The following is a 21,484-nucleotide window of genomic DNA, read 5'->3' as shown; positions in this document are numbered from 1 at the left end:
GCAAAAAATTAATATAACGAAAAAAAATCTTTAAAAAAAAATAATAAAAAAGAAATAGAGAGAGAGAATAAAATGTCATTAAATTCGTATAGAAGCTATAAAGGGTTCGAAATGAAAACGAAAAAAAATGAGCTCAAAATAAAATGGTTGGTTCAATGCATATATATGCAAATATTACAATCTGAGTCAAAACGTAATTTTTAAAAAGAGTGTATATTCGGTGTATGTATATGTTTGCTTGTTTATGTGTTTCTGGTTGTCGTTATGTAGATGCGTGCCATTTTAATCGGCAACTGCGTATTCTTCGGCCACAAAATCTTCCATTTCTTCCTGTTTCATTGATATTGATACGCCGACCGTTGGTTTGAGCATATGCACCGTGCGCCGATGTTCGCGTAATAAGTTGCGGCGATTGAATACCTGACCACAGCTATTACATGGCCAATCTCGTTCAGTGAATTGTGAACGCACTTCCAATTTCTTTTTTTTGGACATCAAATCACTGAAACTAACACTTTTCTTATCGCTGATAAAATTCTTTGATTTGAGATTCAATTTGATTTCGAACGTATGGTTGGCTAATTTATGTTTACGCAACGCTTTTGGCGTATCGAATACTTTCCGGCACTTTGGGCACTTCCATCGTGATTCACTCGTGTTGCTGCCACTACTGCTGTGCTTTACTACTGGCGTTGAATGCGATTTTGGTGGTGTATTGGTTTGTAATTTTTTGGCTGGTGAACTTTTTAATCGTTCCACATCCATGGCAACGGCGGCCGCTGTTGCAGCAGCGACAGCATCATCCGAATCGGCATCAAAATGAATGATCGATGCATCGGTGCCAGATGTGCCGGTTAAGAAGTTTGCATCTAAATCGAGCAATGTAAATGATTGATGCAAATTTCGATGAACAACATTATGATCGCGTAATAAACGGCGGGTACGGAATGTTGAGAAGCATTTTTTACATTGCCATCGTTCATGTTGGGCGTCGGCCGTAACATTCAAATTGAATTTTTTTTTCAACAGATTTACGTTGGTTTTTTCATGCTTTTGTTGTGCTGGAATGATTTTTTTCTCTTCTTTCAGTTTATTTTTTTTCTCACTGATGACGGTTGCGGTGGTGGGAGTGGTAGTGGCACTGCTAGTGGTTGCAGTAACCGCAATACCGCTTATATTGGCGTTCGTATTGGTGCTGGTTGGTTTCGGTGCCGTATCGGACCGTTCGAGTGCATGTTGTCGTCGATGGGCACGCAAATGTGCCCGACGCAAAAATCGTTTTTGACAAATCGTACACTTCCATCTCAAATCGTCATCGGCTTGCAGTGACGAATTATCGGCATCACTTTGTGTCGTATCTGGCCAATCCATTGGATCAAACACATATTCTACGGGTTCACTTTTAATATTGGCGATCAAAAATTGGTCGTCGAAACCATTTTGTGAATCATTGTTCTGTGACGGTGTTTCAATGTGACGATGTATATGCGAATGAATTCGAAGCTCAAGTTCACGTTCAAAACGTCGCCCACAATCACGGCATTCTAAATTATCGAGTATGCCTCCAGGTTCGGAAATTTCGAATTTTGGTTGTGCGCTACTATTGTCATCGTCTTCATTCATACTCATGCTGGACACCGAATCAGAATATGATGCCGTCAGTCTTTGGTTCGTTTCGTATTTCAATAACATTTCACGAAGTTTTTTCTCCGATTCTAAGTACGACAAACGAAATTCGTAGAACGCATATATCTTTTCGGCGCACAGTTTACACACATTACCACCCAAATTATCGTTTGGCTCCGGCTACAAAGTACACAATCAAGTATAAATCATCAATATTATATATATATATATATAGATATTCTTTTATTTACCACGCCAAAAATCCAATTTCAAAATAAATCAATTTGCAACGAAATATATTTTTCATTATAAAAATAATCTATACATACCAAAATGTGAATGGTTTCGGCTATCATGTGCGCCAACATCGTGCTGGATTTGTATTCTTTGAATATGGGCACAATATTTGTAGCCGTATTCAATGGAAACATACACGCACGACATTTTGTCGCATGCAATTCTTTGCTCATTGTGTGAAATATTATTATTCTCGGCCCTGGTCGGTGTGTTGTTGGTATTTTAACGCGTATTTATTTTATTTTTCCACAAATAATTTCGGCATCCGATAAATGAATGTCAATATAATAAGCAATGTTTGGAAAACAATGGCCTCTTTAATTTGAAAAATAACAAACGACTGGACGCAAATTCACTAATGATGTTTGGTACAATCAACACAACATGGAAAACTAACGATACAGCAACACTTTATGATATAGCACACAAAAACAATAATAAAACAGCGCTAAATCCGCAAATTTTGTATGACAGTTCTCGACTCTTCAGTCAGCAAACGAGCAAAATGGATGCGTTCAATGTCGCATACGAATGAGTTTTGAATGCATCCATTCACAATGACAATACTCTGGATGATTTTTGGTGCTAAACTCATATCATTAAAACAGTGCCGTTAACTTCGACAGAAACCATTAGTAAACGTTTAAGAAATATGTTGAGCATTTTTGTTGTATAGATTTGAATAAAAGCATTCATTGTCTGTGAATGATGCACTCTCGTATATTATTTCGTCCATTAATATAAAAAAAAAACACATAACTGGTGAAAAACAAATAGCATAAATCGTATTGCAGCCCGGCAAACTGCAATTTCAAAACAATCAACAAAGTGCAAAGTGCACAAAGAATTTTCATAACGATGTCGAATAATTCAAGAAATTCGCTGACCATATTAAGTCTTATTGATGCGGGCAGTAAGTAAAAAATTTAATTTTAAACAATGACATTCTCGATTGTGATTTTATTTCACCATAAGTCGAAAAGATTTCATGATTTCATTACACATACAATATATATAACTCAACAGATTGTATGCGCACACAGCAATAAACCGATGTACCGTGTGAAATGAGCACATTGTATGTCATTTCAAATTCACATATCAATATTTTCAATAAATCATTTCTTTATACAGATTTCGGTTGTATCCATTTGGCATGTAAAAATGGGGGTATAGATGATGGATTGTTATATGCAGTCAAGACCATTACTCCAGATCCGAAATTCGACTACTCACATCAGCATAGAATTTGTCGTAATGAATTCAGAGTAAGATAACCAAATTTTCTTATGACATTAGCCAATAGAATAAAATTCACTTTCGATTCAATCGACGAATAGACAATATTTTTACATAATTTGTTTCTTTCTAATGTTTGTTTTCGTTGTCGCTGTCACTGAATGATAACAATTTCTATCGATAGACGCTCAAATTGGTGCATGATGTTCCATTCTTCATTCAATTGAAGTATGCAAGCAAAACACGTCATGCATATCATTTTGTTATGGATTACATATTAGATGGTAATTTATTTAACCACCTACAAGCGGGCGTATTGACATTAAAAGAAATGAAAGTTTGTTGTGCGGAAATTATATTGGCCATTGAGTACCTACATCGTTATCGTATCGTATATCGTGATTTAAAGCTGGAAAATGTTCTAATCGCTGGTGATGGTCATATTTTACTAACCGATTTTGGTTTGGCACAAAAAATTAACAAAAACGAGCGGCTACAAGGCGAAGCTGGCACTTTGGCATATTTTGCTCCCGGTAATTATCATTTTTAAACACAAAAAAAAACGAATTGCATCATTAAAGCATGTGTATCAATCATTGTTCTCGATCTTTTTTCACCCCACAGAAATGTTAAGCGATAACGGTCATAGCTTCGAAGTTGACTGGTGGTCATTGGGTATTGTGGCATTCGAATTATTAGTGGGCCATTCACCGTTTTTGTCGTCAAGTAAGAGAATCGACGATCAAACACATCGTAGTCGCATTAAAAATGAATCACCTTATCTAAAAAAATTGAGTTACCTTGGTCCAAATGCGAAGAGCGTAATGGATTTTATCCAACAATTGTTAATCAAAAATCCTGCACAACGATTGGGTATGCTTTTCAACTCTAAAACTTAGTTTTTCATCTGAATAACATTTATTTTTCTATCCAATTAGGAGCCGGTCATGATGGATATGAAGCCGTGAAAAAGCATGCATTTTTCAGGTGAGTGGATTATCTCCTTCATATCAAAAAATTGCTCATTTATAGATGTTTTAATTCGTCATATTGATCATTGTTCTTTCACTCTTATTTTAGTCAATTAAATTGGACGATGGTTAAATTGAAGAAATACAGTTGCATCGAAAGAAAGCAACCAGGACAATATGTTAAAATTAGGTATACAAAACACTGCGAACTTTCACTCGAAGAACCCAAAGAAAATAGACGAAAAGGTATTAAAAGGTTTTTTCTTTTTTTTTTTTAAATCGCGATTCATTAGAGAAATATGATTTATTTTCAGAATTTTATTACGTTGCACCCGAATTTCAAGAAGAAGATGACTTCTTTGGATTCACCGAAGATGATATTAGCGCGTTGAGTAGTAAAATTCCATTGGAAGCGCCAATGTGTAATATTCAACTTAGATCGGATCTCCTTATCGTTACAAATAAGCCGACCGAAGTAATTAAGCAAATGATTCTACCGAAAATGACATTCAATGAAGCATTGCAGGAAAATACGGCTATGATTGTTGATGACGATGAACCGAATGATGAAAATGTACCAAATCGAAGTGACGACGACAAAGTACGGCGCAGCAACCGTACACCGAAACGTAACCGCCGTTTTTCAATGATATTTTGAATGACTATTTATTTATAACAATATTAACGACTAATTTTTCTTGGATAATTTAAGAGATTTAAATTATTTCAAAATAAGACACATTTTTTTAACAAAACATATTTATTGAAAATGAAAAAAAAAAAAGATTGAAGACATATTTTTTTGTATTTATTGCCGCAAGAGGCTGCGAGTATGACATTTTCTGATAATAAATACCAACATTTCCATCAATATAAAAATTGTGTTATTTTCCCTAATGGATCGAAATAGGAAGAAAAAAAGAAAACAATTCAAAAAGTATTGTGAAAATGCGCTCAAAGTGCGTTCAAAGCTCGATAAACTACTGCGGTACATTAAGTATGTGAACCGTACCCAAAACGAATGAACATACAACATACATTCATGTTTTGACAGGCACAGACAAGAAATAAGAAGAAGGCCCTTTCATGCACATAGCCCAATGCACACATGGAAAGACAGCAAAAACTACACTCACTTCTTATACACAAAGACGAATCGACGATTACGATTATATAAAAAAAATAAAGCAAATTTAGCAGCAATTTTCCATTGCAAGTTACAAAAATCGATGGAATATTGTGGACATTCGGTTATTTATTGTAAATTGCAATTGTTGCTGTTTTTCGTTCCGTTCACAGCCTTGTTGGTGTTGATTTAACAAATCAAGCGCAAAAATCTACGCATTTTGTGTATAATTCATACTGACATTACTCTTAGTTCGGAAAGGCTGTAATAAAAGTCAAAATACGCACACAACGACAAAATAAGCAGTGCATAGTTGCTTAAATCATCAAAACAATCATCACATCGTACGTGTTTATGTGGTTTTTGTGCACGAAGTAAAAGAAGCAGAACTAGAAAATAGCTATGAAGTGAATTTCTACAGCTGCAGGCAAAAAACGGCTTTTACCTTAAAACGTACAACAATTTCAACAAAAAGTTTAAAACGATTGAGAAGTGAAGCATAATTATTTTTTGTTTCTTCTTGTAGTTTGTTCACGCCTTATTTTCCGTATTGTTTTGAAAAATTTGAATAAAAAGGAACGTGATTGTGAGCTGTAATTTTTTTTGTATTAAGCAAAGTACGAGAAAGGCTATAAAAAATCAAACGCAAATATGCATCGCATGCAACAACATTTTGGAAAGCGAAAATTTGGCGGATCACATAATGCATCGGAATTTTACACATCACCAAAGAATCAAAGATTACGACCATGTCGTGACATTGTCTACACCGAAGATGCCATTCCTGTTCGCAAATTGTATTTTAGCGTGCCTTCAGCCGAAGTAAGTTCGACCTACATTTTGAATGAATATCAATCTGCCATTTGTTGTTGTTGTTGTTCGTGGTGTGTGGTTCGTTTCTGAATGTAAACAAATTTCAATAATTTTTGAAAGATTGCAGAAGATTCAATTCTGAGCACCATTTGTATGGTCATATGGCTAGTGATACATGTCAAATGGTAAAAATTATAAAAATAACACTAGCACACGATCAATATATTTTATTTAATTGCGTTCTAATTCAAAAAAGTTGTTTATTTAGTTGTTTTTGTCAAGTTTTATCGTATTTTTCATTGTCTCTTTGTCTCTTCGTGTATTCCTCCATTATTATTTTTTGAATATAGATCACCAAAATGTCATTGAAAAAACATTTCATGATGTTTGGTGCGATCGACTCATTCACATTGCATCTGAAGTTAAGCTATTGCTATGGATTTATTCAGTACAAAAGTGTGCACAGTGCAGCGGCCGCTCTAAAAAATCAACATCCTTATGTATGCGGATTTCGAATCAAAGTGTCCGTAGCGGATAGTTGGCATCAACCGATCACAACGCAACAGGATATGGCCACACAAAATAACGATGAAAATGCAGTTGATGATGATAATGGATCTGAAACTGGAGTTGATCCGAAATTAGTACAAGTTCTTGATTTGAATGATGATTGTTTGTATGACATTTTCAATATGTTGAACTGTATCGATCTGAGTGCCGTGGATCAAACGTGTTTGCGATTTCAAAAAGTGGCCGGTGATGTATTCCGAAAAAAGCATACCGCCATTAATTTAACCATGACAAATTTACCGGGATACTCGAATGTTGGTACGAGTCAACTTACTTTGTTACAAATACGAAATTTATTCATTGGATATGGACCACAGATTCGAAAGCTACAGGTTGCCGCTTTGTCTTTCAAACAAGAAAATCGATACCGTGTTCTCGACTCGATTATTCGTACGTGCACCGGATTGGAATCACTCTCGCTGACTGGATTTATCATTAAGGTATGTAGCTAAATCGCTGAGTTTTCATTAAACAATGTTTAGTTGCATCAGCACGAAAAAATGTAATATGCTTGGCCTAAAGATTTTTTTTTATAAAATTTAAATGGCTTGTGACTTGAATCGCACTATATCACGTGTCGTAATGTTTTGTTGCATTCCTTCGATAAAATAAAATCACGTCTCTCGTTGTATACGAAGAGTAAGATTGATGTCACATGATCGATGTTTGACCGACTGCGAAGCCGAAAATATAAGGTGTTTGGTGTTATTATTGATTTACTGCGTTATAATTGTTGGGTCTTTAGATCAAAGCTAATCACATGTTTATTTCGACATTTTGGCACTTATGGGTATTTTTTTAAATATTGACAATTTCGCCATTCAATTGACATATACATAAATAGATTATTTATTGAAGAAATAAAAACGTGATTCAATTCATAGACAAATTCAACTAATTCAATATTTTTTTTTTTTTTTTTTTGAAAAAACAACAGGAGAGTCTTTACCGCATCAACAACACATTTTTCTCGAATTTAGAAGAGCTGTCACTTAGTTTGTGTGAATTAAACGACAACATTCGACGTGTATTTCTTCAATGTAATCAGCTAAAAAAGCTGACTATTCAATCAGACTCAAATTTGACGGGATCATGTTTGGCCATTCAGTTTCCAAATCTTGAATCAATCACACTAATTATGAATTCAGACATCGAAATGCGACACTTGAACACATTCTTCAAACTAAATCGACAACTAAAATCGGTGAAAATCATTCATTGCGGAGGATGTATATTTGACGAGATATTCCCGAGAATCGCAACAAATTTACCAGAATTGGAAGCGCTCACCATTGAAGTGGATTACTTCCAAAATTTTTGTAAAAATATCATGGCATTGTTGCGATTGGAGAATTTGCGTGAATTACAGTTAAATTGTAGCATGTATTCGGTATCAACGTTCATTGAAGGACTGGCTGCTAAGGGAAAAATCGAAGTATTACATTTATCTGATGGTTTACTGAATGACGGTCTTATCGATGCAATTGCCAAGTGTAAAAAGCTAACGTCGCTTAAATTGTGTTCGATGCCCAGCGTGCATAATCGTTTTCTTGCCGAATTGGCGAAAAATTTACCCCAACTCAATGATTTCCATATTTCAAAATGTCAAACGCTCAATTCCAGTGGCGTTGTTCATTTTGCTACATTAGCCAAAAAATTAAAAACATTACACATTAATAATTCCAGTGTTGAAATCGATGATAAATTCTTCCAAAGTTTGGCAACCGTTTTCAAAGAACGCGGCACACGGCTCACACTCAGCCTATGCAAAATGCAATCCAGAGTAACACCCGAAATCTATGAAGAACACAAGCAACACATTCAAATTGTCCGGTCCAATGACTTTTTACTTTATGACATCTTTGGCGAAGATTTATCCGATATTGATTCAGATGACGACGATGACGATGGTAAGGATATTCAATTCACTGCTTTTGCAAATCACAACAAAAACGAATCTTTTTCCGAATTTAAAATATTTTTATGTTATTTTTATCATTTAGATTCGGATTTTGAGAATTGGGATGATTATGATAGTTACGGTGACGATCCATTTGATGATGATGATGAATACTCTGAATTATTCGATTTCAATTTCAATCCAAATCAATGGAACTTTTTACTCGATTAATGGATTGGACGATTATTGATCGATTCGAAATGTCTACAAAATGTTCATATAAAATCGCACAGAAATGTGGTTGAAATTGTGATAAATTAATCAAGAATTTTTTAGCTCAAGTGTGAATGAACTCAACTCAACAAAGCCATCGAATTTTTCTGTTTTTTTTTTTTTTTAATTTTTTAGCACTTGAAATGCCACAGAATCATATGTAGGAATTGATTACGGAAAATAACTTAATTAAGTGAAAAACAGGCAAAATGGATTTATTTGCTTTTTTACAGATCAAAACATTGAAGAAATTTAAATTATGTAAAGCTAAAAGAGAATTCCTTTTTTTTCAAATTTCAATCCCTTTTTTCATAAAATCAATGATATATCGGTTATATTTTTTATTTGTAACACAAATTTCTCCTCATTTATATACTAAATTTAGGATTTAGGAAAATAGAATTATTTGTTAGTTGTTTTTTTTTTGTTTATTCAAGAATTCAGTACATAATTTGAGATTGTACCTTAATTTTAAGAAAAAAATAGTATAATCAATTGGCCGTGATTGAGCCAAATGTTGAAATGACCTTTCAAAATGGTTTTGTTCCTTTTGGGAAACAACATTTTCTATTCATGAATGTGGATCCACTCCGAAAGTTCGAATAAATATTTGAAATGTGGATTTCCTCAGATAGAAAAATTGCTATTTTCATACAAGTGCATAAATCTGGACACTACTGCTCCGAACAGTTTATTCAAAAAAAAAAAAAAACACGAAAGTACTAATAATTAAATGCTTTGAATTTTGATAGCATATGAAGAAATCTTTATCTTAATCTCAATCATTTGATCAAATGGAATGATGTTTTCGATAAAAATTAATTTGACATGTCAAAATAAAGTCAGTTTAAAATGACATACACATTCGTTACAGAAATAATTTTTTGGGTTTTATAAAGAGGAAACAAAAATACTAAAATTTCTTATCCATTAAAACATGAAATAATTTGAATAAAAAAAAAAAACATAAAAATTATTTAAGTTTTCTAAAAAAGCAAATATGGTGCATTACATTTTTTCTCCTTTATTTTTGGATCATTACTATTTTTGCTACAGTTTTTGAGATTGAATCGGTGAAATTTGGTTTGAAAGCAACTCCCTTTACAAATTGGCAGAACATTTTTTGAATTTTGAAAGTGCAGAACTTTTGAGATGCTTCGATAGAGAAAGAAATCTGTTGAACTTCGGAAGCTCTCTTTTGAAGTATAATAGTTGTTATATCTGGTAGAAATAGTATCTAAATATGATTGCAAAACCAACAATGTGTATCATATTCTGAAGAGGAAGACATTAACATCATCTAATTTTCAATCCAATTCGTTTGGTGTTTCATATGCCCGATGCCGTACACTATGCGTGTGTAAACTGGTAATAAATAATAGCTATATCCGAAGCCTATATCAGTCTGAATTTCCATAGCTTAAACATGAGAGCGGCATAGAGAGCAAAAATAATCATGAAAAGACAACGACAACATCGATAACGACAGCAAATAAACAAGAAATTAAACAAAACAAAACAACCATAAAATATGTAAAAAGGAAAAGCGAATTGATTCGATAAAAAAAACCGACTGGGGTATATACAATGCGGATTGCGCGATGCACACACACACACTGTAGTGCAAAAATGCAGAAAATCTGCGACAGAAAGAGAGTGAGCGAGATGATAGTTTCGTGTAACCAGTAGTTGGTAATGATCAAACATATAAAATTGTTGTGTGTACCTGGAACGATATGTACGGTTTTTCGCCTCTTTCTCTCGGGGCCGCCGCCGCCACCGTTGAAGTACACTCTCTTCTTTTGCTTCAGATTTTATATTGTCATCATACATATATATATATTTTTTTAAAGTGTGTTGGCAATGCTTCGCTGCATCTCGTTTTGTCTTCGCCATTTACAATACATTGTATCGTTCTTTCGCTGAACCATTGAACGTTACATTTTATTTATTTATGCACTTTAATTTGATTACATTGCCACAGTATTTGAATTGTTCCTTATCTGCCTTTTCTCTGTGATTTTCTGCTGGTATTTTTTTCTTCTTTTTTGTAGTTTCGATCAGCCGGTACATACATACACGACTCTCTCGCTCGATTACACCGAATGAAATATTCAAGTGCGACAACGTCTTTTATACCATGCCGGCATAACATAAATATATTTGAATGACATTGCATATACACACAATCGACTTGTCTCTAATTCGCCGAACAGTTAATAGATCGTGCGTGTATTAAAATGAAACGATTCCAATGCGAACGATCACCGTTTTGCACCTTTTTTCTCTCTCTGTGTCTCACTCGCGGTCCACATATATGAACAACGATCCAACGAAAATCCATTTATGATGATTTATAGTGACAAGGCTGTTGCTACTTGCACTACGGAAGTACGCGACCACTGTCTATTTTCGAAAACATCTAATTATATTGCGAATGGTTTTTTTTAGCACGAGCACGATTTGCTTATTATCACTTCATGATTGCAGCACTAATATACGTTCTAAATGAGAATTCAATGGCCGTTTGGTGAAATCTATTTATTGAACCAATCTCACTTTCTGTACATTTTGAAAAAGAGTTTAATTCACCAGGTTTCATCACTCTGACTTCCATTGAAGATAATTTTTATATGAGACATGAGAATGGCTTTGGTTTTTTTTGTTCAAAAACTGTGTTGTCAATATTTGTGTGTCAATGAAGTAGCCACATATAGTATTTTTAGGGCAATTCATAGAAACATGAAAAGAAATATTGTGACAAAAGAATGGTCACGACAAATCAAAGGCGAATTGAGTGGTGTTCAAGTAGGTTCAAAGCATCCGCAACCATTTAAAATATCCAAACAAATTATGCAAATCCGAAAACATAATCTGCTGGATTTGTGTCTAAATATTATTTTTTCCTTTTCAAGCCATTCTCAATTGAATATATGCAATGAAAAAAGTTTACGTCGAAGTACGCCAAAGAAATAGGAGTTTTGTTGAGTCATATTTTAAATATATATATGCCGCAAGACATTTGAAGTGGTGAGAATATTTCAACGTTTTTTCTTTTCAATTTATGTTATAAAATATTTAAAAGTTGAAACGATAGTTCAGCAAAAAGTGTGTCCATCTTACACATTTTTATTCTCAATTTTAAGAGATGTTTTAATTTTTCGCTCTTAATTAGTCGGTAGAAAACTTGCCCTGAAATTTTTTTCAATCAAATGACGAGTAAACAAATAAGCGTAAGTTCGGGAACATGCCAATATTTCTGCTATTACTTTTGGTCAATTGCTTTTGCTCTGGGTAATATTTTTACTTTTTCTATTTATTTTTTAAAAAAAGTGTATATATCTACATATTAAATTCCAGTATGCGTTGGAATCATCTTTAATTTCGTTTGGCTTTTGAATTGTGAAGATGGACACAACAAATGGATAGACATACAATTTTTTACCGACAAACTCTTAATCCAAATCTCATCGCATCGCAAAAAATAATGTGAAAATAAATAAATATGCGACAGAAGAAAAAAAAACTTACAAAATACGGAGAAAGAGAGAAAAACGACGAACAAGGAAAAAAACGCAATAAAAAGAAAAAGAAGAAGAAAAACCACAGTCAAGCGCGCGGTCTCATCTAAATAAATTTAAATCTGTGCAGAGATCGCACTACCAGCAACATTCTGAATGCATGGCACAAAACACATTGCATCACATATCTTTATGTTGTCCCTGTTAATGCTGTTGTTGTTGCTACTGCGGCGGCGGTTCGTATGTAAAAGGGCATTGGTTTATTCTCTTTCTATCTTTTATGCTAGGAATATTTTGTAATATGGATTTTGTTTTCGACATAAAACACATATATTGGCTGCACTTTGAATATGCACAAGTCGATATGGACATTGGACATGTGTGTGTGTGTCTGTGGAGATGTCACATTGCCAATAACATTCTGCACACCAATAATCCAATGGTTTTATCCCCAATTTCATCGAAAAACTTGCATCGGTTGATCGGTTTGTCGGTGTCCCGGTCTCAACATGTTGCGCGCATTCAAAAAAGAGAAGAAGAAGCTTCTGGTTTCTGGCCATTCATATGATGCCACATCGCGAAAATGTATCACCGTCCAGAAGAGCCATATCATTTATTATTCGTCTGATATGGAAGCGAATTTTGTGTGCAAGTATATGTTGCATGTTTGCCGATTTTTCAGGGCAAAAAGGACTTATGCGACATTTTCAAAGCGCAACGATCCATTTCAACGGAACAAATGTGCGCGAGCTATTCTTTTTGGTTGTATTTCGTAGACTTTGCGATCGACTTTGAGTTGGCTTCTGCTTATTGATGCTGCTGTTGTTATATTGCACGGTTTTGTTGCTCCGATTTTATTTTTTTATTTTCAGCTCGGCGATGCTCACTTCTTCGATGTATGTTTTTCATTCTTCCTCCTGTTCCGCATGTATTTGGATACGATTTTGTGACAGATTTTATGTACGACCGAGAGAATGTTTACGTGTGCATAGACTTTTTTTTTGTTTGTATTTTAATATCAAATACTAAAAAGAACGAGACCGCATACACAGTTCGCTGAAGAAAAAAATAAAAATAAAACAAAACAAAACAAAATGCATAAATAAAAAGTAAAGCAGCAAACATAAAAAACGACGAAGTAACGCAACAAAATCGAAAAAGAATTACTAGCGACAGCTCTTTTCGAGCCTGCGTACTCTTTTTTTTGTATATATATTTTATAATTAAGGATTTTTCTTTTCGACTTCTGGGAATTGAGCATTTTTCTACCCGTCGATGCCACGCGAACGACTTACAGACCGCGCTTATTTATTTGTCTTCTCGACTTTTTTTTCGTTGTTGTTATTGCTTGATTCTTTTCCGTGCTGTGATGGCCCGGTGTATTTTACTGGACGATACTTCTGACGAATTCTCGTTTTTCGCAAACCGCGCAAACTGGTCGTTTTGCATTTCCGTGCTACTCAATTCGTAATTTTTAATAAATGCATAAATATATTGGTTTGCTTTTTTGTCAAACTTTTAACAATTTTTTTTCTTGGTAATTTAAAAAAAATTAATAAATTTCTTGAAATCGAAGGTGAATATTTTAAGAAATTTTTTATTTTCGAGATTTGAATAAAACACTTTTGCTTAAATTAAAATAACTGCAGTACATGTACTTATTCACAGAACAAATGCAAATGCGATAGACCAACCAACTGTTTTAAATATTAAATATTCAATCATCGGACAATGTAAACAAGCAATAAAAATTTCGATAAAATTGTTCAATTTGGTGATATCATAGATCTCGCAGGGCTCGAGCCGAGTTCATTTTGCCGAATCCGATCAAAGAAGAAACAAAACAAAATATATATTGGAAAAAAGAGAGAAGTTGAGCAAGGTAACCAAGGTACCTGAGGTTATCGGCTTGTTTCATCGGCACGCAAATTTATCGTTTTATCAACCGAAAGAAATCAATAATAATTAGCTGAATGTGTTCGACGTGCATTTTACGTATGTTTGGAACATCTTCTTAATCGCCAATTTGGTTCACAGCCTAAAACGTTAATAAAAATGCGAACCGAAAAAAATGCCACACAAAAATATGCATATGCAAAAGGGACAAATGTAGCGACGATGATCTTTCGTACCGGCTATTGAGCTTGTAAAAAAAAAAAACAAGCGACGATTCACAGCATTTACCATTTTCATGTCTCGTCTTTTGCTTTTGTGATGACCGAATTTAACTGAACACACATTTACATTTAAAGAAAACCACAACAAGTTCGGCCATTTGATCTGTACAAAGTGGCGATTTGTTTAACGCAAAGTGGCGTTTCGAAAAAAAGAACAAGAATAAACTTGTAATCCGTAATTAATTAAGCATGGGAAATTGAATGCAATCGGAAGAATGCATCACCATCAAATCGCACGCATAAGAAACACATTTCGCCAACGAAAACAATATCATCAATGACCATACAAAAGAGGGAGTCGTTTCCAAAAATTGTCATTCAATTAAAAAAAAAAAATTATGAGTATTAATAATTTAAGAAATTAAAATTAAGCATTAATTTGTTCGAAAACGAAAGAAAAACAACAATCAATTTGATTCGAATAACCTTTTGACTCGTTTTTTTTATTCAATTTTCTGTGAACTTTTCCATCTTTTGTAATCTTAAAATAAAATCGCCTTAAATCAAAATGTCGAAAATCTGCAATAAACTTCCTGTAAACTCACCAAAAACCATATGCCATAATTGAAACATCGCTGGAGTTCGAAGTGATGTGAAATTTTGTGAAAATGTGTACGTAAGATATTATGTTCTGTAAAATGACTATCATTGTGAGGCCAACTAATATATGAGATACGTATGTACGGTGTGCGCCAAATGAATTTATTTAGATGAAGTCAATTGATACAGTCAAAATTGATGAGAGATGAAAGGTATCATGTTTGTATCGATCAGAGTTAGTGCTGGATTTTTAACTCATAAAGACAATTGCAAAGTTGCAAAGTGAATATTGTTTTTCCCTTTTTTTTCTTTTTTGAGAAAGAGAGACGTGGAAAAACAGTCAAACAGACAGTCGAACATGAGCAGCCACAAAAAAAAAATAACAACAAATACGGCGAAGGAACAAATGATGCTGATGCAAATGTATACATGCAATTTGTGTGTGGAGTAACACGTTTCATTTCACTCTCTCTCTTTCTCTCATCTTAAATGTTTACGGGAATACAACACGGGTAAACAAAATCAAGAGAAAAAAAGTGTCCGAATATGTTGTGAATGTGCGCACAGTCAGTTTGCTATCAGTCAATCGTGTGGAGGCGGATTACTCGTGTTTTTTTTCGCTGTTATTTTGTATATTGCATATGTTCTTGAGATATGTTTTTTTTTATTATAAATACAGCGCGCGACTTTTTTCCTTTACCAATTTTTTTCTTTCATTATTATTATTTTGATTGGGTGGTTTCGTTGCTAATGTTCGTATTATTTTGATAAATGTTAATTGGACACGCCTTATTTTCTTATAAAGATGCATTCATAAAATATAATTATGCTTTTTATTATTACTAATAATAATATTAACGGAATGAATGCCGAAATGAAGGGACGACGAGAGGAAGAGAGAGAGAGAGAGAGAACAAGAAATGGGTCGATAAAAGGGAGCGAAAGAGAAAGAAAATCCGTGAAAAGGCAGCAAGTGAACGATGAGCGACGACCAAAAAGTGTATTTATTTTGCAGAAGAGTCAACAAATGTTGCATATTCTCTTTTACCTACAGCACAAACAATCTGTGTCTAGAATCAACAAATGTACGCGAAAAGACGAGAGAGAAAGAGAGTTTGCAACATATCGAATTCGCGCGGATCATTTTTGGTTTTGTTCGTTAGCTGATTCGTTTTGTAAATACTATTTGCATTGCACGCCTGTGCTTTACTTTTCTCTTGTACAAAATATTTTGTTTTTTTCACTCCCTTTCAAGAGATATGTACTTTTAAATTCAATATATCTGTATATATGTGTGTTGCATGAACACACCGGAGCCGGGAAGCATCTTGATGCCGCCGATGGTTTTTCTTTTATCGGTATTTTTAGTATTTGTTTTGTTTATATTAAAGTTGCCCGTATGCAAACGGCCCCAACTCAAAATCATGATTTTGGTTTTATACGTCGTTGAAATCGCTCTCGCTATCTATCTGTTTGTGTGTGCTTCATGTGCCGTCATAATCCTAGTTGTAGACAGACACACACACACTCTTCCTCTCTCTCTCTCTCTCCCTCTCTCTCTTTCTTTCTGCGTACGTCTTATCATTTTTTTACATCTATCGTACCAATGTTAGATTTGATTTGTTTAAATTTTATTTGTGCGCGCGTGTTATGCACATAAGCGCACAACTTTGGCGATTTATCGATCAAGGGTTACATCTTTGTTTTAATATTGGCCCGCAAGGAATTCATGTGCACATAAATACTCTCCTTTCTTTGCAACAGTGGGCCCATCTCGGTTTGAAATCAGTTTTTTTTCTCTTTCTCTCCATTTCAACCAATGTTGTTGTTTTGTTCTTTCATTGCGCCAACAAATCTGAAATTCCATCAGTTGTTACTTTCTTTTTGCATAAAGCCACGTACGTACAGACACATTTGATTATTTGATTATTTTCTTCCTGTTGGACTAAAACACAAGAAATTATTTCTACAGGTGAAAAAAAAACGAAAAAGAACATAAAAAACAAACGACAAATACTTGATTTTTTTTGTGTTGAGATTGTCCATTTTATTATCTCTATAAGATTTTTATTTATTTTTTTTTGTTTTTAACTTAAACAGTATGAATGTTGCTTTTTTATGTGTGCTGAAAAATGCTATCTAAAAACTAGAGATTTATGCATCGGATCGATATCGACAACTAAACAAAAAAAAATACATTACACATAAAAATTAGGTTTAATTTGTGCGTAAATATGTGTTTACATTTACAAAGGAAAAAAGGAGACAAAAAAATCATAGAGATAAATGAAGAATTATCATTACAGTGGTCGGTTTCATTCTAACATCTAAAAAAATATATTTATATAATTCCAACAACGAGGCAAACGTGCTAATTTCAATAATAAGTACATTTCCATTTCTGTGGAAAATTTCTATACAATAGTGCGATTATACTTTTAATGCCAAACATTTCTTAATAGCTAATTTTATATATATATATATATAAATTTTTTATTTCAATGATAACAGTATTGAAAAGAACATAAATAATTGAAATGATACCACTATTTTTCACGTATTAGATTTCTTAATTTAAACATAACAATGTACTGAATTTTGTTGACGTCGCAAATGATTGTCTTCTTTCTGCAAATACGATATGCAGGCTTCAATTGTTTGTTTGTTTCCAGCTGGATTTTTTTTTAAATTTTCATTTTCGCATAATGAAGTGCATTTTTTATGTTTTTTTTAACTTAGGAAAATATTAAAGTAAAAACTTTTATTGTTATGGAAATATTTTGAAAATTTGATCATTTTCTTTCTTTCATCGAATAAAAGCAAACGGATACAGTTTTTGTTTTGTTACCGATCTAAAATGAGTGGACGTAATGAATGTTAGTAATTTCAGTAAAACATTTTCCATTTAGAATTTATCAAATGTCACTTTTTTATGGGCTTTTTAACTTTATCATATTGTTCTATTTGTTCTATGCATTTTGAAAAAATATTATTCGCCAAAAATTGTCATGAAAACATTAATAACGATATTCTACATTAAAAATTTTTGTTTTTGACATTTTTTTCGTGCGCGGTGTTTGAATAAATATATATTTTATTTTATTTTTGATAGTAATAACTGATTTATATGACTCATATACTCGTGAGTATTTTATTTTTACTGTTTTCGAAAGCCATGGAAAATAATTTGCAGTTAAAGAAGAAGAAGCAGAAGGGAATGAAAAAGATTCCTTACAATTTTCGTGGGATCAGTGTCCCTCAGTTGCTGTAGCATGTTTTTCGAACGCCAGCCAAAATATTGCTGAACTCGTCCTCTTTCATCGCATCATTTTGAACGTAAATTTCGGTGCCGCTTAGCACGGTTTGTGTTGGCGCTTGTGACGATGATGATGTCGACGACGATGACAATGGAATTGTAGACAAACAATTATTCGCTAAATTAGCTGCAATTGAAAATGTTCAATAGTAATCTTAAAAATTCGGTCAATATTTTTCACTCTATTTCATCAGATGATGTGGTTTGTATGCAATTAAATTGGTAAATTGGTTTAGTTTACCTGTTGTTACTGTTGTGGTGGTTGTTGAGCCCGGCGGTACATTTGTATTTGGATGATAATATAAATGATAGTATTCCTGTGGTGCTATCGTTGCCGGATGATGTGGCGACGATAGAACGTGTGGTGGTAGTTGATTTGTGGCCAATTGATGATTATGATATATTGAATTTGGATGGGGATGACCATGATACGCGCTATTCGAATCGTACTCATTGAAATTATGATTTGTGTCTGGATATTTAAAGTATTTTTCAAATTCACGTGAATCAACTTCGTCGACCATATGCTGAGGATGAATACTTTGTACGACAGTGGCGCTGCTTATGTTTGATGTTGGCGATTGCGTTTGATGATAATTTACATAATCTTTGTACTGCACAGTTGTAAATGGTGACGATACATACGTTGGCATCGGTGCTGTTACCGTTATCGAATCATAATTTCCATATGCATCAATGGTCAAACCATTTTGTGATGATGTTTCTATTATAACATTATTATTTTCTTTAATGCTATTTGATGATTGATTTACCGAATTCATACGATTATTATTGACAATGTGCAATGCACTATTTGTTACGTGATCAAGATGATGGTTTGGAGTATAGCTCAAATTTGACATGGATGACGTGGATACAGTTTGTGATGGTGTCGAAACGGTGCCCAAATTTTGATGATCTTGTGATGTTGCCAGCGGTGGAAAGTATGTTCCACGCACTATATTTCCCTGATCAAGAATGCCACGATTGCTACATGTTACATACATTCCTTTGCCGGCTGCAATTGTTGTTGACGATGATAGTGACGATGATAGCGTTGATGTTGCCGATGAATTTCGCTTCTCACTACTGCTATTTGGTGTTAAGCCACCCACCGATGACATTCCAGTGCTATCGTAAATTCTAAAATGGATAAAAAAATATTGCGTTTTAAAGAGATTTTTTGTTGTTGAAGTATATCGATTCAATAAATTGTGAGAAGTAAATTAAATTTCTTTGAATATTGAAACGATCTTTTTGTGGCAAAGCAAAAAAAAAATACCGCATATAAAAATCAATTAAGTTGAAAATCGATGCAATAAAAATGCATCGCAGGACTCATTTTACAATACAATAACATCAAATTAAAATGCACAATATGTTAAGGTGATTGACTTAAATTTAATAATTGTACAACTAATAATAATAAAGGTAAAATCGATTAAATGATCAATGATCTCTTACCGATATGATCGTGAATTATTTGATTGTGTTTTGTTGTCGGTGGCGTTGCCACTGCTATTGTTCAATTGATTGTTGTTTCCACTGCCATAACTGTTATACTCTCGTTTGATGATGTGATGTTCAATGGAATCCATATCGAATGTGTTCATATTTCGATTGTTGTTCCCTGTATTACTGTTGTATACGTATGAGGTTGGTGTCGATGCACCCGATTTTTCCGATTTGATGTGCCCATTGTAATCCATGAAGGAGATTTTTTGCTTGTCATTCGACAAACTATTGCCATAATTCTCCTTTTCCAATTCCATTGGGCTCATTTCTGGTGTTGGTAATGATGATGTGACAGCGTTTACATCGTCCTGATGTTTACTACTACCTCGCGATATATTACCCGTATTACCATTGCCATTAACTGCATTCAATTTGCGATTACGCGAATTTGGCGCTACAACCTGTGACGGATCAGGACTGTGTGGATTTGGGCTGGATTCGGGTGTGTGCATTGCATTATTTGTACTATAATACATTTGCGAATTGTATGGACTCATTCGATCGACACCACTCATGTGATCCCCAAAGTCGGGAGACGCATGATCAGAGAGATTCTAAAACAACATCAAAGCACATTTAAAACACATTCACAAATTTTTTAAACAATATTACTTAAATGCCAAAATATGATGGGCAATAGAAACTTTTTCTTTTAAACATGGTAAATTTCATATGAAATCAATATTATTTTGATTCGTTGACTTACATTCTGTGAAGATGATTGATTGTTGATGGCCACCGGATTAGAACCACTTGAGCCAGTTCTGGACTTTGTGTGCTTTCGACGACGTGGTCGATATTTGTAATTCGGGTGTTCGGTCATGTGGATAACACGAAGTCGTTCGGCTTCTTCAACGTATGGGCGACGATCTTGTGGTGTTAATGAACGCCATTTCTTTCCTGGAATTAACACAATAAATGAATTCGATTTTAAAATCTATGAATAATAACACTTTCAGTGAAAACCATATTGCGTGTGTCATAGCACTTTTTTTTGGATAAAATGACGATGCCGATTTGCAACTTTAACGAACAGAAACGAACAAACATACAAAAAAAAAAAAAAATTTCAATCTCAATAGAACACCGTGAAGTACATTTGGCATTTTGGTGTGCTATCGACATGCTTCATGTGTAATAAATTCATATAAAATTCAGATCGCATAAACGCACGCGCCGCTCAATAAAAATTCGAATTCCAATGTAATTGTTCATATAATATTCGTATTTGTTTACATTCGATACAACTGCGTACGACATAACAAGCACATTAATCATGAAAATTTCACGACTGTTTTTTTCTTCTCTCGTAATTTTGGGCGACGCGTATTATTGTGGTCGTCATTTGAAGGCAAAAAAAGTAAAAAAAAATGATACGGTAAAGTTGATTCTTTCTCTTTTTGTCTTTGAAATTGAAAATATAATATTGTCGCCACATAGGACAACGGAGAAAAGAGAGTCGCGCATTACGCATACGAACTTTTTCGGCACGTGCATGCAAAAGATGACTCAAATTCAGTGGAATTAAAACGAAAGCGCGTCATTATTGAAAATTGCCGGTGATCAAAAGCAAAGCGAAGAAAATCCGCCAAGGAGATAA

The 21,484-nt window shown here is 33.9% G+C and overlaps 4 protein-coding genes across 8 annotated transcripts in view; 2 read left to right on the top strand and 2 right to left on the bottom strand.

Annotated features, from left to right (window-relative positions):
* Positions 1-47: 47 nt before the first annotated feature.
* Positions 48-2,353, bottom strand: LOC116345387 (zinc finger protein 91-like). The gene is made up of 2 exons (XM_031774694.1): positions 1,956-2,353; positions 48-1,806 (listed from the first exon to the last, which is right to left on the bottom strand). Exons 1-2 carry the CDS (start codon positions 2,094-2,096, stop codon positions 283-285), a joined length of 1,665 nt encoding a protein of 554 aa, XP_031630554.1. The 5' UTR covers positions 2,097-2,353; the 3' UTR covers positions 48-282.
* A 175-nt stretch (positions 2,354-2,528) lies between these two features.
* Positions 2,529-4,970, top strand: LOC116345221 (ribosomal protein S6 kinase alpha-4-like). The gene is made up of 7 exons (XM_031774418.1): positions 2,529-2,836; positions 3,058-3,191; positions 3,347-3,695; positions 3,787-4,035; positions 4,101-4,149; positions 4,243-4,379; positions 4,448-4,970. The coding sequence occupies exons 1-7, from the start codon at positions 2,782-2,784 to the stop codon at positions 4,789-4,791; spliced, it is 1,317 nt and encodes a 438-aa protein (XP_031630278.1). The 5' UTR covers positions 2,529-2,781; the 3' UTR covers positions 4,792-4,970.
* A 265-nt stretch (positions 4,971-5,235) lies between these two features.
* Positions 5,236-9,527, top strand: LOC116345337. Of its 2 annotated transcripts, XM_031774606.1 has the most exons (5): positions 5,236-5,712; positions 5,786-6,081; positions 6,423-7,082; positions 7,580-8,552; positions 8,646-9,527. In XM_031774606.1, exons 2-5 carry the CDS (start codon positions 5,911-5,913, stop codon positions 8,771-8,773), a joined length of 1,932 nt encoding a protein of 643 aa, XP_031630466.1. In that variant the 5' UTR covers positions 5,236-5,712; positions 5,786-5,910; the 3' UTR covers positions 8,774-9,527. The 2 variants fall into 2 exon arrangements, with proteins under 2 accessions (XP_031630466.1, XP_031630467.1); XM_031774607.1 differs by having other exon boundaries at positions 5,236-6,081.
* An 8,344-nt stretch (positions 9,528-17,871) lies between these two features.
* Positions 17,872-21,484, bottom strand: part of LOC116345380 (putative transcription factor SOX-15) — a 50,043-nt gene continuing 46,430 nt past the window's right edge. For 2 of the 4 annotated variants that reach the window (XM_031774681.1, XM_031774682.1), the window contains exons 4-7: positions 20,591-20,784; positions 19,834-20,438; positions 18,611-19,512; positions 17,873-18,496 (exon numbers count right to left, since the gene is read on the bottom strand). In XM_031774681.1, the coding sequence (XP_031630541.1) occupies positions 18,312-18,496; positions 18,611-19,512; positions 19,834-20,438; positions 20,591-20,784 (1,886 nt within the window). In that variant the 3' untranslated portion in view covers positions 17,873-18,311. Of the gene's footprint in view, positions 18,524-18,610; positions 19,513-19,833; positions 20,439-20,590; positions 20,785-21,484 lie in introns of all 4 variants that reach the window. The other 2 variants (XM_031774680.1, XM_031774683.1) reach the window with 2 other exon arrangements.

The sequence above is a fragment of the Contarinia nasturtii genome, unplaced genomic scaffold (assembly GCF_009176525.2).
Source record: "Contarinia nasturtii isolate CC-2019 unplaced genomic scaffold, AAFC_CNas_1.1 Cnas_scaffold_1240, whole genome shotgun sequence".
Classification (NCBI taxonomy): domain Eukaryota; kingdom Metazoa; phylum Arthropoda; class Insecta; order Diptera; family Cecidomyiidae; genus Contarinia; species Contarinia nasturtii.
Note: the sequence above shows the minus strand (reverse complement) of the source record. Positions and strands in the feature narration are given on the sequence as shown.

Coding starts and splice junctions, on each gene's coding strand:
- LOC116345387 (XM_031774694.1), bottom strand. CDS start 2,096: ATGAGCAAAGAATTGCATGCGACAAAATGTCGTGCGTGTATGTTTCCA. Junction 1,807..1,955: donor CCGAAACCATTCACATTTTG/GTATGTATAGAT, acceptor TGTACTTTGTAG/CCGGAGCCAAACGATAATTT.
- LOC116345221 (XM_031774418.1), top strand. CDS start 2,782: ATGTCGAATAATTCAAGAAATTCGCTGACCATATTAAGTCTTATTGAT. Junction 2,837..3,057: donor AAGTCTTATTGATGCGGGCA/GTAAGTAAAAAA, acceptor TTCTTTATACAG/ATTTCGGTTGTATCCATTTG. Junction 4,150..4,242: donor AAAAAGCATGCATTTTTCAG/GTGAGTGGATTA, acceptor CTCTTATTTTAG/TCAATTAAATTGGACGATGG.
- LOC116345337 (XM_031774606.1), top strand. CDS start 5,911: ATGCATCGCATGCAACAACATTTTGGAAAGCGAAAATTTGGCGGATCA. Junction 6,082..6,422: donor TTAGCGTGCCTTCAGCCGAA/GTAAGTTCGACC, acceptor TTTTGAATATAG/ATCACCAAAATGTCATTGAA. Junction 7,083..7,579: donor TGACTGGATTTATCATTAAG/GTATGTAGCTAA, acceptor AAAAAACAACAG/GAGAGTCTTTACCGCATCAA.